We start from the raw sequence: 17,348 nt of genomic DNA on the forward strand, positions 1-17,348 counted from the left end.
TGGTCAACCCTTTTGTTTCAGTGGTTTAATAAGAAACTATGAAATAGACGTTGTGCAATCTCAAGAGAAGTGCTCCAGGAAGCTGCAAAGTTGTTGAAGGAACGGAGTGTAAACAAGGATATAAAAAATATTTAATAAACCAAAATGCAGAAATTTCATAGTCGCATCTCCATCGTCTAGGCTAAACAGAGTTTGTATGGCCATGTCAAGGAAAGAATCAGACTCCCAGATGAAACTATTTAAGTTATGAGGAACATTTGCCTGTGGGATCTCCCGCTAAACAGAGTTGCTGCTTTTTACTGTGCATGGATTTCTGCAGTGTATTGTACTTTCTCAAAAAATTGTCAAGACTTATGTACAAGTAACCTGGTAAGTTTTGAAAATCTGTACTTAATCTTTTGAAACACAGATGGTCGTTAGCACTGTAAGAATTTTCTATTATGTATCAGCTTTTTGGAAATTTTTTTAAAGAATGTATTTGAGTAAAAGCAGAGTTTGAGAATGTTTAACATTTGAATCTGTGGACCCTGCTAAGGAAGAAAACCCATTAACCAGATTGCATGGCTTTTCTTTTTGTACTTTCTTTATTTATTTTTCTTCTGAAATTACTATAAATGCTAAAGACCCTGGAGGGTGAAGGAGAGAAACCTTCTTTCAGTTCATCCACTTTACTTCTCAGTTTCTGTCTAGTCTGTGACTTTTCTTCTGTAAACTTAGGAAAAGTGTAAATTCACAAGAAATTGACTGGGAATCCATGGCTTGCACAATTATCCTGAACTAGTTTCAGCTACGTTTTAAGGTCATCTATGCTTTGAATGGTGGATATTTGTTTAAGTACTAAAGTAAATGGTTGGATCCTTAATCTTATGCTTTCTTAGTGTTCCTTTGAGTAGTCAAGTGGAATTTTTTTTTTCCTTCTACTGATACACAACAAAGATAAGCAAAACCTCTCAAATCCAAGCAATAATTCTGCATGAGGCTTTTAGGAGTTACCTCCTTGCTTCTGTTTGCCCGAAATGTTGATATTGTTTAGAAGATCGTGTACCTTTGCTCTGCACAAAGGACATTTTGTGTCTTGGGGCTAACTAGCTGTGGAAGCCTACTGCAGAGGACTATCACCTGCTCTATTTTATTTCATATATTTGTCTGACAGTTCCTTTAAAACTATTTCTAACTCTTGCACTATTGAAAGAGTTAAATGCCTTCCCTGATGGAAGCCTATCATGCAATGATATCTTTAATGGGGATCCTTTGATTTAAGCTGAAATTAATGCAGAATAAGAAATAAGTTGCTCTTCCTCTCAGCTTTGAAAGACAGGAAAATCGCATTCATGTTCAGTGAATGTATTGTGTAATGGATTCAGACGAAAAAAATACAATCTTGCAGTCTGAGAGCTGTAAATCTTCTTCTTTGCCTCCAGTCTACTTACTGTGTTCACATTTGCTTTGTGACACCTTTGATTCTCACTATTGTCACGGTGTGCCTGGTGTGCTGAAAATTTCTTCCTGAGAGTGGTTTTATTAAGGGTGCTCTTACCTGTTTGCAGGACAAAACTTCAGACCCAACATTCAGCTTCTCCAAGGTTGTTACATACATCCTGAAATCATTCGCACTTCACAAGTGGTGACTGGTTTTGCACACTGAGTGATGTGAAAGAATAGGCACCTTAGCTCAAGAGCACTTTTGGCAGGAGAGGAAGGGCTGTCACCATATGGCTGCGTAAAATCCCTTCAAAAGCAGGCCACACAAAAGGCATTTGTCTTGAAGGAAAGTCTTTCTGCTCCCAAGAGGTCAAAGCCACTTGGCTTTATTTATACTCAACATATTTATGAAGCGTTTGTTAGTGACTCAGTGAACCAGAATCAGGAGATGAGAGCCAAATTCCTACCTGAGATCATTTAATTAACACCAGCTGATTCTGCCAATGTCTGTGTTTGATGGTGCTCTGAAATTAGTCTTAAGCAAGAAGCTACTGGTGTGTCAATAATAACTTTCTTCAAATGAAGAAAGATTAGTCAAAGAAAATCTGTTTTACAAGCAACCAATGCTTGAATATATTTTAATCAAATAATTTTGTGGAAACATTCTGTCTCTGTAAAAATGTATGTATTTCTCTTATAGGAAGGAGAACTTGGAATTACTAACCTTTGCAATGTTAGTGACATCACTGGAGCAGTGAGTAATCGTTTACTTTGTTAATTACTGACGTTTTAGGTTACTGCTATTTGAATGAAACGGGTACAATGATCATATTGTCAGGCTTGTGTGCGGTTGCCTGTCTGGCATAAGTCATTAAGTTGTGTGCTTAGATTTGGCTCCAATTATTAAAGATACAACTATCCAAATTATTAAAGACACAACTCTCTTTTTTGTTTAAAGAAAACCTGTAAAGGGTGTGGATCTCTGCTGTGAGTAATGTTCACATTTATGATCTACAAGGTTCATAATCACTCATTTTTGAGAAAATGAGTCAAAACTAATCTTCCCTCCAAAATATGAATCATGAAGGCAGTTTTATTCAGCTACCTGTAAACAGTTAAATAGTGTATATTGTTTTCTCAATGATTTGATGAGAGAAAGCCTAAAATGACAATTGCTGAAAATTTAGAGTTCTGATGGTTCTGTCTATGGTGGAGGGATCTTTAGTTTAACGTGAGCTTTCCATAACATCATTCTTGTGAAGATGTTAGCTGATGTTCTCTTAGTTCAGATTTCAAATGCAATTCAAGCTGGCAGTTAAACATATTCTTTGAAGAGTGGCGGAGAATTCAGACATCAATATTTTCCACGGAGACTACTGGGAAGCAGCCTCTCAGCACCTGGTATCTAGCGAGGCTGGGTCATTTATGATGCTGGGACCATAAAAGGCTGTGTTGTCATGACAATACGTAGCAAGGTTGTCTCGCTTATTTAGGTTGCTGTGTATCTTTGCTCAGTGTTATCAAGTCTTACTGTTTTTTTCACGAGGCTTTGCAATGCTCCATATCAGTGCCTCCTCCTTCCAAAGTTGTTCCCTTCCAGCTTCCCTTTAAAAAGAAAAATGTACGTGACCATTAAGAGGTGGATGTGACAGAAAGAACAAGAAAGGTGCAACATCAAATCCAAACCATGTAATATTTATTACATCTTTGAAAACTCATGGCCAGTGCCTTACTTGTTGCAGAGCAGTGGGCTTGTGTTGAATGGTTTTCCACTGGGCTTGGCTGGGCTTCATACTGCCTATCTGTTACTCCTCTACAGAGAACAAGCAGTAAGACAAAGCTGGGAGGGAGGGAGGGAGCACTGGCCACACGCATTGTGGCTGGCTGGGTGACTCATTGCTAGAGCAAGACTGAACGTGGACTGTCTTAGCCAGGGCTCCTTCTGCCTCTGGAGCTGTGCATCAGCCCTTTCCCAAGGCCTACGCAAAGCTGATCACTCTCCCAGGTGACAGTCACAGTCTGCTCAGGTGTCCGGCAGTCCTGTCCGTGCTCTCAGTACACACAAGGGTGTCAAAGTCTTTACCAGAGCTGAACAGGTAGTTGAACATCTACTGTTTTACACAAACCAATATCTAAGATTAATTTATTTTTTCTTCTGCTCTGTATTTGATTTTACATTGAGAAGGGCACTATACCACATAACTGCCTTACTCTAGTATCTGTGTACCTCTAATCTCCGGTATATTTAATAGTTTTGTTACAGAGTTTAAGTGCTGTTAATGCCTATTTTATTGATAAGAAACCGGGACATAAAGGATCTGAGTGACTTGGTCATGCAAAATGTTTTACTGCAGCTGGAAACTGAACTATTGTCCTCACCCTTAGGGCTGGAGTATCCCTTCTCTTTAAAAATGTGCTTTCAAAGTCCTTTTTAAAGCCACCATCTGTCTTTGCAGTGCACACAGGGATGCCAGTTTTGGAATGCAACAGTGCAAACCAATTGTGCGCTGAAATGTGTAAGTATTGCCTTAACCTTGTCTCTGTAGCTCATCTCCAGTCCATCAAGTACCTTATCCAACAGCAGATGTGGAAAACCTAGCCAGAGCAGTGTTTCTATGAAAAGATGTAATGTCCATATTTTCTCTCAATATGTTTATTAATTCTCTTTTGGGAAGTCAATAGTTCTTGCTATGGGAGTTACCTGTAATATTAAAAGTTTTAACTGTGTTTGTCAAAATGTGAGGACATTTTACAGGTCATTAAGCTCAACCGCTCACCCAGATTTTCAGGCAGTGAGAAAGAACTAGTGTTTTTCAGGATTTCACTCTTCTGGGGCCTGTCTCAGAGTCGCATGCAGTTGTAAATGTAGAACTTGGTCTTTAGCAGATTGCTTTCTTGCTTTTACTGAACCAGATGGATAAGAATTAGCATTGGTCTGGGGCAACTGCCACCATAGCTTTTAAACTGCTCTTTTTTCTGGACCTCTTGAACACCTGAAGCTCATTCGTCCTTGGCTTCATTTTAACCTTGAATTTCTGGTTTTTCAAGTGTGGGTTTTCCTTCTTTCATTACTTGCCAGTGATAAGGTTTTGTAGTGTACTTCCACTGTAAGAAACTTATAATTAATTGATATTATCTGTTTGAAATACTCTGTGATTATACTTCTACTAATCCTGCATTTTATTAATTTGCTTCTTGGCAGAACAAGACATACACCAGAGCATGTGAGGTAAGTTAAATGCTACCAGATCAATAAAAAAAAATCATGATTTCAGTGATTGCTATGTCCATATAGTGCTAAGAAATACAATGTAGATACACAAACATCACTAACATCAATCCAGGTCTAATTTTTTTGCATTTCATAAAGCTGAAAAACAAGTTAAATACCTGAATCCTTTCTTTTCAGTATGGTGGCTAAGGACATGTTTGCATTAGAAACTGCTGTGTAGCAAAGAATATTGCTTTAAAGAAAGCAGACTAATCATCACGGAATGCAGTACAGACCTATTTAAACTATGTTCTAGGCTCTCACAGGAGTCTTGTTTTATCCAGTTTTTCACTAATGCCATTAAAGGTGAACCAGAAAGAATGCTTAGTAAGGCTGGCATGACACCAGTTTGGCAAGAAGTGGAAACAAGGAGTGGGAGCTAGAAGACAAAGCACACTCCTGACTGGGTAGAGAGTTCAAATGAAGTAAAATGCAGCTCAGTAAGGGGCAACAGGTTGTCCTTTAGAAAGAGATCTCAAATAGGGAGTGTCTGGTCTGTGCTGCAGCTGGACTGGCATTCACAGTGAGAAGTATGAGGCAACAAACTGCTGCCAAAGAGACGGTGCCTTTCTGGGGCTCTTTTGGCATTTTACCATAGGATGGGAGGGGGATGAGATGATTGTGTTTGGGTGTCTTGAGGCTTCAGTATGAAGGCTGTACCTAGACAGGGGCAATGCACTTCAAGCAGGTGATGGAGGAGTTGGAGGGAATCCTGATGAAGACACAAACCCATTGGCAAGCTGGAACTTTGGTTGAAAGGATCGATTTTTTTTAATGCTTTTTAATCTGTGAAATTGTGACTATGACAAAGGTTTAAAAATATGCTAAATTATGGTTTTGGAGTGTAAGAACACTCCGCGAAGTAACCAACTTCTACTTTTGTAGAAACACATAATTAGTGTGAGGATTTTTTGTTGTTGGTGGTTTTTTTTTTTTTTTTTTGCCTTCCTGGCCACGCAATATGCCAGTTAAATTCCCGAACTCTGCAAGGGCTTTTGTGAGATTATTTTTCCTCTGGATCAGCTGGCTGACTTGACTCCCCACATGGTCAGGCGAGCACCAGGTCACTGCCTGCTGAGGATCAGGGCATTGCAGCCTGCGGGGCGAAGGAGAGGGAGTAAGAGTGCGACTTTTCCTTTGGCGATGGGTCAGCTCTGTCCCGTGACTACGCCTTGGGACTGAAATCTGGTAGTATTACTCCTGTTGGAAATTACCTCTCACCTAGGAAGAGGAGAGTGTCACTGACTTCAGTGGGAATATTCACAAGAAAGGGCAGCAGATTCTGGTTCATACAGGGGCAGTTCTGATCGATGGAGAATATATGAGATTTTTTTGTTTTCAGGCAGAGCAGATGGCAAATTTCCCTCAAAATTTCCAGAGCTAGGAGCTTTAGTAATCTTCTTACCTCAAGCAAAAATTGGATTTGTGGCTCCGACAAAGATCAAAAGAAGAAAGAAAAACATGACAAAAAACAAATAGTCAGAAATGTCTGTGTTAAATCAAGCAGAAGGCACTATGAATCAGCATGTAATCTGAGGCCAATATCCCCTGCAAACTAAACAAATCTTGATTGTAAACAAAAGCTCCAGTGTACAGTTGATAACTGATGTCTGCTAATACCTGGATCTTTGCCTGCTAACAGTCATGATAATTCACTTGGAAAGATTTTATTTCTGTGTATATGAAAACGTTGGAAAAAACTTTTTAAGAGCTTGCACTTGGCATTGAATGCCTAGATGTGAGATAATGTGTATAGGAATATACTGCTAAACAAGTTTTTAAATCTGCCTCAGCTGCAACTGTGTTGTCTGAAAGAACATGCCTTATCAGTTTCTGTAGGGTGCCGGAAGTGTATGTCCTAAATCACAGGAAGAGCAATTAAATAAAATTGGTCTCTTAACATGATGATTTGCTTCTGAATTATCTAAAGGCTAATGACGACTTGAAAGGTGGCTGCTGTATGAAGCAAACTTCAAGATTTTATAGGCTGAATGAACCTGCGGAATATAATGAGCCAGAATAAAACGCCTGTCTAGAAAATCTCAAATCATCACATCTCAAAAGTTTTTGCTTTCCAGGAAACTCAGTGTTACACATATTTTTTAAGCTACTGAGATTCACCTGGAAAATGTTACTACCTCTTCTTAAGTTCTCTTACCTATAAAGCAGGGTAACACTGTATCTGTGTTCCCTACCTAAACTGAAAATTCTTAGGAGTTTTCTGTTCTTAAGATGTGAGTGTGGAGACCTCACGGCCCTGGGGTATTTATGTTTGCAGCTTGTAGACACTACTGTATGAGTAGGAGTAACTATTAACAAGGAAGTGTGAATTAAGCATGGCTGCTTTAACAAATTACTGATTTCAACTATTTTGAAAATTCACTGGAAGGACATTTGTAAGAATGTGCCTCGTTTACAGAAAATACATGAAATGGGAAAGGGTGAAACCCAACATGTGGAACACAGAATTTCACAAGTTAAAAACCATTATTTCCTAACTCCATGGTTGTCACTGAAGTCTATTTCCAACTTTAATGTAGTTCTATATTTGCGCTTTCCACAAAGGGATGAGGTGTAAGGAGGAAAACCCTAATTCAGTGCCCAGTGAAATGATGGAAAGGCTCTCGGGAAGCTCTTTGGAATGAGTTTGTTGTACAGCTATTTTTTAGAATTAATGTAATGATTTCCACAGGGTTTGTATGTATTCAGGATGTCCACAGGATCTGTATGTGTTTAAATTACGTCTCCATAATTCTGGTAGGAAGTTTGCCTTTACCCGAAACTAACCAGTGAGTTCTGTATCCTACACAGACTGTTTCCTGTAAGTTTGGCTGTAGCCGTGCAGAGGATGCATATGGAGTTGAAGTACAGAGTAAGTCTGAATGGAGTCCTGTGTCAAATTCACAGTCTGATAAATTCAGTTTTAAGACTATAGTCTTGTTCTATCTGCAATTCTTTGAAAAAATAGGAATGTCTTGAGTATTTTTATTCATCCAAAAATTACCACTCCTCTTTTTTCTTTTATCAAGTACAATGAATTTAATTCCATCTTATAGTAAAACTACTTTCCCTCCCTTTCATGGACATGAGATTTTTTTAATCCCATCTCAACTGTTTAAGATGATACTTTGTCAAGCACCCACCCTTGACCTACCTCCCACCATGAAATCATTGCCAAAATCTCCCGCGACTTACATGGGAACAATTGGGCCAACACAGTGCTATTGAAACAGGCTCCTTGAAAAATCTCTCCAGAAGTCTCCTATACCTTTTCTAGGTTTCTATTCAGCAAAAATTTACTAAGTATCTGTAACTAAACATGTATTTACCCAAATGCAGAGTTGTAGTCACATTTGCACTCATTGAGCTTGGCCCAGTTCAGGCTTAGTTATCAAACTGTCTTTAAAATGTTTTGTAATTTACTCAGCAACATTTTGTATATATTCTTCTGCTGTGTTTTTATTGACTTTGCAGCTTTCAGGTGTGTGGGGTAATAGGCTTTTACCCTTAAGGCCCAGAAAATGCCATGAAAAGTTTTTTCTTACTGTTGTATTGTATTTTCCTCTTAGACTACTTGGACAAGCCTAGTGCACCGTTTGCATCTACCATAGGAAGCCACAATGTGACATTAGGGTGGAAGCCAGCTAACGTCACTGGGGTGAAATATATTATCCAGTGGAAGTTCCATCAGCTCCCTGGAGACTGGAGGTACACAGAGGTAAAGAAGGACACTTCCTTTTACTTTGCAATTAAACAGGTTCTTGGTTTTATTTATAATCCAGTTCTGTTTCACTGAGGAAAAAAAGAGAGTGCAATCATAACAAAAAACACATGCAGAATGAAAGTAATGACTAGATTTTGAAACAGAAGTGGCTGTAATTAACTGGTGTATTAAGTAGTTCCTTTGTCTTTTCCTAGCAGTTGATTAAAACTGGTAAAACATTTCACGACTCTCAGTGTCCTTGTGCAGGGCATCAGTTGTGTTTGTTGTCTTTGCTCTTCACTTTATTTTAGAAAAACATTGCTTAACAAGTTAGGCACATGAAAGAGGTTTACAAAATCATCAGTAGCATGGAGAAGCTGAGAAGTGGACAATTACTCTCCATTTTCTCCAACACAGGAATTAATTGGGGACTTTGATGGAAACTAGTAGGTAGCAGGTTCAAAACTAGCAAATGAAGGTGTTTCCTCACAGAAGTAGTAGTTAAAATGTTCAGCTGCTTCCTGGTACATGTGGGTATTACATTACTAAATTTAAACTACTGAATATCAGAATTAATAAAATTACTAAATGGGGTTCAAAAAGTAACAGGAAAAATTTATGGAAGAAAAAACTGGGTTCTCCTAAATGCAAGCATTGCCATTGTTTCATGTTGAGCCATGCTTATAAAATGCCAAGACTGAGAGTATTTGGGAGAAGTATCACTGTAGGCTTTCTTTTTTTTATACCTGTCCATGGAGATATTTTTTTGGTTCTTGTCAAAGACACAATACTGGGCTTTGTTCTGGCTCAGTATGGTTATTGTCCTACTAAGCTCTTTTGCGTCAACTGTACGCTTGTTATCTTGCCATCATCTCTATTGGACCATTTTACAGAGCATGGCAAGCTGGTGTTACAAATCAAAGGTAAAGATAATTTATTGAGCAGGAAGTTCTGCTGAATTAGTCATTGGTGAAATAATGGAGAACAATTACTTCAGACCATAAATATTTTAAGGTAACTAGGAGACTTTGTATCTTAAACGTGTAGTATATGTACCAACAGTTTAAAATACATTGGTCATAAGATGTCACTATTTTAGTTTTTTTACCTATTTCTTCAAGTTTATTATTACTTTGCATCCATCCTTCCATCGATTCACTCATTGTTTAGATTTGGTAGCGTGTTCTAAGGAAAAAAAAGTAGGGAAAAAGTTCTGCAAGGATGGAAAATCAAAGTCTGTGGTGAAAATTACTCACAGAATTTGCTCTTATTTAAGCTTAGGATGCTGCACTTCACTATCCTGAAGTATGTATGTTATTGTATGAGATGTCTTTTTGCCCTCATAACGCCCTACATAGAAACTGCAGATGGAGGAAGAAAAAAAATGATTGCATCTGTGCATTGATCTAGGTAGTATCTGAATCTTCATATGCAGTCAAAGACCTTCAAGCCTTCACAGAGTATGTGTTTCGAGTAGTTTGGATCATTACATCTCAGCTGCAGCTCCACTCTCCATCGAGTCCCAGTTACCGGACACATGCTTTTGGAGGTAATGAATTACACTGTCAATCACATCTTTCAGGACCATCTCAGAAACTTTTATGTTTCCTTGTTGTTTCTTTCACAGAAAACATTGATGCTTAATCTTCGGAATGATGTGTGTGTTGTCTGCTGGGTAGCTGCAGAAGACCAGACTAAAATACTACAGGTTCTTTTTGTTTGAACTAGAAGATTTAGGGCTGCTTCCTGCTTCTAGTTTTAAAAACATGCACAGAAAAGTACATGGTCGAAATTGTGAGGGCACATTGGATGCTTTTGTGCACAATTAGGCACGAGAACTTTTTGAGTGAAATTTTCCTGGATGCTAAAAACGGTTAACCTTTGCTGAAATTTCATGCTGTCCCTAATCACATTTATTACCATAAATGAATTAACAGATATGAAACCTAAAAATGTACCTAAAAAATAGATATTAATGTCTTAAATGTCATCCTAGAGTCAATTATTTCTGTCTCTTGCAGCTCCTGCGACAGCTCCTGTCATTAAAGATATTCAGAGTTCAAGTCCAAACACTGTTGAAGTCAGCTGGTCTCCACCACTTTTTCCCAATGGACCGATTGTTGGGTATAACTTACTCCTGACGAGTGAGAAGCATGAACTGTTGAGAGCCTCAGGAGGGCATAGCTTTCAGTTCTACTCTACCTTCCCAAACAACACTTACAGGTACAAAAAGAAAAGATAACCAACATGTCCAAGTGTGCCGTAACACTTCTTGCCCAGATAGTACAGGATATAACGAAGTACCACTTCTGCACAATTATGCTGTTTACTTACGTTCTTGCCGAAAGCAAGGGTACCAGCCTTGAGATAATTGAGTTATTTCAGATGAGTTGGCTGCTTATGTGGAAGTAGATGGGGAGGAAGAAAAAGCAATTTGATACAGTGCCAGCAGGCTGCATTTTCTTAGCTGCTGTTTTTCTATTTTTTAAGCTTGTTGGTATGTTTTCAGTATATTCAAAGTATATTCAGTCTTTTCTAGTCCTTTAAGCATCTGGAAAAATTCCTTCATTTTTATTAAACACAAAGGCCTGCATTTTCCTTGCACTGGTAAATACAGATCTTCCTTTGAAATTAAATTGATTTGTTCTTGTGAGTCTGAAACCCAGTTTTGAATTTTAATTTAGAAGATTCTGTTGTCCCACCTTTGGGGAATGCAGATTCTGATTGATTTTATTTTTATTATAAATTTCTCAGAGCGTTATATTTAAATGGGCGTTTTCTGAAAGTCAAGCACTTCTATAGCAGCTGCCCTACTCGCTAAAATGTTCCTCAAGCAATCTTTCAAAAGAAACTTGCAAACCAAAACCTGTCTCTGATTTACCATAGGTTCAGTATTGTTGCAGTTAATGAGGTTGGTGCTGGACCCCCTGCTGAAGCCAACATCACAACTCCAGAATCCAAAGGTACAAGAGTAGCAGAGTCCTTATAGCTGTCTGTCCCTGCAGACAGTCACATTTGCTGGGCTGCCATGCATCTGGCAGAAGAGAATAATATTTAGACTGTAAACAGTGCATGACAAGGAGTTGTACAGTGAGGAGTGAACAGTGTATCAGAGAGAATCCTGTCCTTAAGCTGTAGATATTACTGGGCTACTCAGCATGGTGATAACCCGACGTGCTGGTAAGCCCAAACAAATTTGGCCTGAGTTGTATTACAGATGAAAAACTCCTCAGTGGTTCGAGTCAGCGACTGCAAGGAGGAGATTTTAACAGCTGACAAGCAAATGCATTCCTTCTAATAATATTAAATATTTAATACTATTTTGTCAAAACATCCTCAGTTATCTCACACCAAATATATATGAAATCATGTCAATTTTTGTTGCTCTTTCATGGCTGTATTTATTTTACTATATTAATTAATTAACAATACTATATTAACTGGTTAATTAATATTAACTGTAGGTAACAATCAAAGAATTGCAGAAATATTAATTAATTGTCAGAGAAAGGTACATGTTGAAATAGAGGACAAGTGAGAATAAAATCAATGTTACCAAAACATATCTTTAGAAAAGAAAACTAAAGATGCTCCACTCCTCCTGAAGAAATCCACTTATCAAACACCAGGAAAGTTCAGCTCTAGCAAGCACTTTATGTTTGTCTCTGAATTGCCAGTCTTGCAATTCTATTCCTATTGGTTGGAGAAAATCAGCTGATGCCTTCTGTAGTGCTTTTTAAAATATGACTCTCTTGTTCTGTAATAGCTCAGACACACTGATATGTCCTTATCTGGAGACTCTGCGGAAGTTTGCTCTAGGCTTGGCTGACCCTGAGCCGTAACATTTGTGCCATTTGTGAAATATCCAGACTGGTACATCTGACTGTGTTCATTATGTCAAGCTAATTACCAATCAATTAATTTAAGGTAGAAAACAAACAGCCCATTCTACCCCCCAAAAAAACACCTTCTGGGGGTGTGGAACCATCCCACCTCCCCTTACTAGTCACCACTTAAAACTTTAGTTGTTTCCCGTGAATTGCACTGGCACACACTTTCCCCCTGTGCTAACGTGAACAGGAACAACCCTTCCTCATGTGTCGTGCTCAGAAATGGTGTTACTGCATCAGGGACTGAGCTGTGTAGATCTAAGCCCTGAGAAGAGTCGGGGGAAGAATCTGATCTCCTGGCTAGACTGCAAGAAACGCCACTGGAAAAGAGATAAGAAAGTGATACTGGCCTCTTGTACTCTGCTCTGGAGAGATCGTTGCTGAAATGACTCATGCTGCGTGCATCATGTGAGAAATGCATGGAGCTCAATCTATGCAGATTACCTGGGAATGAATTAAGACGGCATTCGATCACAGTCTCATGATACCCGTGTGAAGAAATGGTATCTGACATCAGACAGCTGCTTAAACTAGAGAGAAACTAAAAAAGGGAAGGATTGTTTGAAAACTGAAACTAGCCAAATTCAGACTTGAAATAAAGCATCAGTTTTTAAAATGAAGGTGACCACCTTTTGAACCAATTTAGCAGGGGACGTGCTAGATTTTTGGGGATCTGAGATTCAGAAGCAAGGCTAGCTGCCTTTCCTAGAGCTACGCATAGCCCAGACAGAAGGTATGGATTTGCTGCAGAGGTTTTGGTGGAAGTTACTTGGGCCTGTATAAGCACGAAGTCAGCTTGTGTGACTGAAAGTCTTCTTGACTTAAAAATCTGTGAATTTATTAAAAAAAACCCCCATACTTTAAATTTATCAGCTTTGAAGAAGATAATATTATAGCATTATTGCCTTTATCTGTGAAAACTTCTTGTTTCTTGAAAAAAGCATTGGTCAGCATGATGAAATACATGAAATAAAGATACTTGCTTTGCTCTTCTCTAGCTCTGTGGGATAATCTTCTAGTTTGACTGGGCTTTTCAAAGAGGCCCGGGCAGGTTAAATACCCCACTTCCACTGGATCTTGGAGCGACTTGGGTGTCATAGTGCCTTTGCTTCCTCGGGAGTCTGTAGGGCCTTGTTTACTCCAGCCTGCTTTCCCTTCCTGCGGACTTGCTTCTGTTGCAGGAAATGATGGTGTGAAATTCATGTGGTGGGTTCTCACCCTGGGCAAGCAGCCAGAAGGCACTGCAGTGAATAACTCTGTCCACCCTCAACGCTCAAAGAGTTGCAGTTTTAGTCAGTTATTGCTACTGGAAAAATATATATGTACAAGTATAGAAGCATTCATGTGTATATGTGTGTCTATTAATGATGTATCTGAGTTAGCAACATTCTGGTCTGTTCTGCAGCCATTTATCTTAATTCTGAATTTCTTCTTTTGTCAGTTGAGGAAAGAGCAACTTGGCTCTTCCTATCCAGAAACCAGTCTCTAAGGAAGAGATATATGGAACATTTCCTCGAAGCAGCCCAGTGCCAGCAAAATGATATGATACACCACAACATTACAGGTAAAACTAGATCAGGCTCTCTCCTTTTCTCTCAAGCATGACTTAGACCTCTGTATTCATCAAGAACAGGATGCACCTCACCCAGCCTGAGGCAGTATCTAACCTCCCATTATAGTCAATGGGGAGAAATAGGAACTTTCAGAACGTGATTTGACCTGTTTGAATTGACAGGCATTGGGAAGAGATGAATTGTTCTCCCCAGTGCAAACTTTTCTTCACTGAATCTAGGCAGCTACTTCAGAGCTGGGCTTTTATGTAGTAGGTATCTAAATTGAGGTAAGATGAAGCCAAAGCAGATGTTTCCCTGTGGTTAATGAATGTATTTTCACAGCATGAATATGTGGAAGTGAAGTGGTTCGAACTTAAGAGTTCAGTAGTAGAAAGTGTCAAAATATACTGGCTGAAGAGTATGCTAGGGTGTTACCTAGTCTGGGGCGCAGAGCTCTACAACGAGGCATTTAGTAGCCTAGGTCACGAGACAACCACTTTCTCTCAAATTACCCCCCACTCTAATGCTTCTTATGTACCCTGGTGCTGTATTTGGTCCTTGGAGACAGTGTGGAAATCTGAATTTATCTACCGAAGTTCACAGGGCCACAAAGATGCCGCAGAACGAATGTTACCCCTGACTAAATACCCCTTGGTAGCACAGGGGTGGCAATGTCTAGCTTGAATTCTAGAGTGAATAGTGCTTTGTGAGGAGATGCAAATTGCATCTGTTTTTCCCTGGAGAGCGGCAATCAGTGTCAGTTGGTTTGCATGTTATATATCCTCTTTCTGTCTGATAACCTTTCTGAAGGGCAATTGTCTATTAGAATGTCACATACATAGCAAAAGGAAAAGTTTCCTTTTCTGAAAGAAGACTAGAAGTGGAGGAGAAAACCAGTTAATTTTTCTCCAGTGAGGTTGGATTGCAGATCGAAAAATACTTCTTTTGAAGGCACGTAGAAAAAGTAACTGAAAAACTGAAATTTATTTCTTACATTGTCTGTGTGCACATATCTTTCTGTTTTTAGGAATTTCAGTGAATATTTACCAGAAAGTTGTCTATTTTTCTGAGGGGAATTCCATCTGGGTGAAAGGAGCTGCAAATATGTCCGAAGTATCTGACCTAAAGCTCTTTTATGCTGGCTGGGGGAATATTACGTCCATCTCAGTAGACTGGCTTTACCAGAGGATATATTTTGTCATGAATGAAAAGGTAGTGCTCTAGGGCTTAATTAATTTCTTATTTCATTTTGACCATTACTGTGATTTATTTTACGTGAGAAAATCAGATTTATATATAGATATGCACATACAAAATATAATTATAGAAATAGACTTTTACTTTAATATTATTCACATATTTCAGACATTTAAAAAAGAAGAAAGGCTTGAATACCAGGTCATATTTAAAGCAAACAGGCTATATGGAATTCTGGCTTCTTGTCTTATTTTTCTCCTTAGGACACCTCATACCCAGTAGAAGTGACATTTTTTCTGTTACTTGGTTCTCCACCTAGCCTGTTCAGTTCCTATTCTACTCAGGAAGGTGGTCAGATAACTAGTTGGTATTATAATGCTCTTTGTAATTGGCAAAAGATGTTCAAGCAGGAAAGCGTTTCATACCAGTGATGACAACTCAGATTACAACTGTTTGAACTTGAAGTAAAAATGTAGATGGCAACCCTGCACTTGATTCCTTGATAATAAAACGTCTGCTACACTAATGGTCAGACTTTGCCTGTACCTTTATAGTCCTCTGATGCACAAAGGGCTTGAAAGCTGCCCTAAATGATTAGTGGGTTTTTTTGTTTTTTTTTTTTTCCCAAACGTCTTGCTATGTCTGATTTTTTGCTTACTGCCCAGGGAACAGGGAGCAGGAAAAGCGGTAGTGAGAATAAGATACAAATGAGCTATAGACGAACAGACTGATGGGAGGGATTTCTGAATCTGTTGCAGGTTAGAGAAGTCCCAGGGTACTGTTCCTAGGATCAGAAAAGCACTTCCTTCCCTCTTTTCATTTCCCTGCTAGATCGTTATCAAAGTGCTGTTTGCCTATACTCCCCAAACTGGGCTTTTCCCTCCAGCTTAGAGGTAGGAAGTTAAGAGGAGGATGACTGACAGACAGCTCTTACAGGGTAAGCTGTCATGGATGCATTCGTACTTGTGTACAAGTTTTATACCTGGGTGACTGACATCAGTCAGTAGGACTGCGAGAGAGATGTTTCATTGTCTAGTTCCCCTTCAGGAATCTTGGGTCAGTTTGCTCATTAGCAAACACCCTATGAATGCATCACCAGTTTTTCTCCTCATTCCCCAGATACACGTCTGCCAGTTAGAGAACTGCACAGCAGTTGAAGACATCACTCCTGTTTATGTGACATCCCCTAGGAAGGTTATAGCTGATCCCTATAATGGGTAAGTGTCCTCCTTTGAGCACTTGGTGTCAAAGGTGCTATAAAGCTCCTTTCTAATTTTCTTCACTTCATTAGTCATCTAGGTTCCTGTTTCAAACTCCTGCCTTACCAAAACAAAAGTGCAATTGGCAACAAATAACAAACTACAAAACAATTGGAACAAGAGTGACACCATGCAGTGTTGTTTCCTGCGTTTTCTTCCCTAGGGTGTTAGTAGAGGAGATAAAGTATTTCCAGTGCAGAAATTTGGTTTTCAGACATTCAGTGCTTATGCATTTTAAATGTCCATGCTTAACGCTTGAGGTATTATGGAAGAATATTCCATAATATCCTCAGCCAAATCCCCAGAAGGTAAAAAAATGATGTGCTTAATTCTCCTAGGATGTGTATTAATAGCACCAAAAGCATTTTCCTGTTGTCTGCTTGAAGATGGGCACATCTCTGAGCTGTTAGAATATTCGTGACTCATCTACAGAGTTCTTGCACTGTAGTTATTTGGGTCTATTTTGCTCCATGGCCAGCTATATTTTCTGTCTCCTGGAGGATGGCATATACAGAGCAAACCTTCCACTCTTTCCTGGCACTGCCTCCACAGCTTCACCAGTAGTGAAATCCAGCGCTCTGAGAGACTTCACGATCAACTTCCAATCTAAGAGACTAATTTTCTTCAATAAAACAGAACAGGCCTTTGTGTCAGGTTTTCTTGATGGTTCAGAATTTCACACACTACGATCACACGTGCCACTTAATGACGTGGAGAGTTTTGTTTATGAGGATAACACGTTTACTGTCACAGATGGCTGGGCAGTTTTCCATGAAGAGGTCTCTCCCGTGGGGAGTTCTAGCTTCAATGAGTATGTTGTGGATTGCAATTTGGCGCATCCAGAGTACTTTGGCTTTGGCAACTTGCATTTCTATGGGGCATCAACTCAGCCTTTTCCTTTACCAACTCTTCCTCGGCTTGTCACGGCACTATTTGGATTGGACCAAGCTGTGATCAGCTGGAGACCACCTGAATGCACTATTGGAACCAGTAAGTTCAGTTGTTTCATCCTGAAAGTCCTTGTCTTTCTAGAGGAATAACTTCCTGGTTTCC

At 39.2% G+C, this 17,348-nt stretch overlaps 1 protein-coding gene across 1 annotated transcript in view; it reads left to right on the top strand.

The window, feature by feature from the left end:
* The first annotated feature begins 246 nt into the window (after positions 1-246).
* ROS1 (ROS proto-oncogene 1, receptor tyrosine kinase) overlaps positions 247-17,348 on the top strand; it is a 73,579-nt gene continuing 56,477 nt past the window's right edge. Inside the window, exons 1-13 of the mRNA XM_075446906.1 lie at positions 247-369; positions 2,123-2,176; positions 3,879-3,938; positions 4,625-4,651; positions 7,505-7,565; positions 8,263-8,411; positions 9,807-9,945; positions 10,418-10,619; positions 11,283-11,359; positions 13,728-13,850; positions 14,867-15,051; positions 16,156-16,253; positions 16,774-17,285. Coding sequence (XP_075303021.1) covers positions 247-369; positions 2,123-2,176; positions 3,879-3,938; positions 4,625-4,651; positions 7,505-7,565; positions 8,263-8,411; positions 9,807-9,945; positions 10,418-10,619; positions 11,283-11,359; positions 13,728-13,850; positions 14,867-15,051; positions 16,156-16,253; positions 16,774-17,285 — 1,810 coding nt within the window. The remainder of the gene's footprint in view (positions 370-2,122; positions 2,177-3,878; positions 3,939-4,624; positions 4,652-7,504; positions 7,566-8,262; positions 8,412-9,806; positions 9,946-10,417; positions 10,620-11,282; positions 11,360-13,727; positions 13,851-14,866; positions 15,052-16,155; positions 16,254-16,773; positions 17,286-17,348) is intronic.

The sequence above is a fragment of the Opisthocomus hoazin genome, chromosome 2 (assembly GCF_030867145.1).
Source record: "Opisthocomus hoazin isolate bOpiHoa1 chromosome 2, bOpiHoa1.hap1, whole genome shotgun sequence".
NCBI classification, from domain to species: Eukaryota; Metazoa; Chordata; class Aves; order Opisthocomiformes; family Opisthocomidae; genus Opisthocomus; species Opisthocomus hoazin.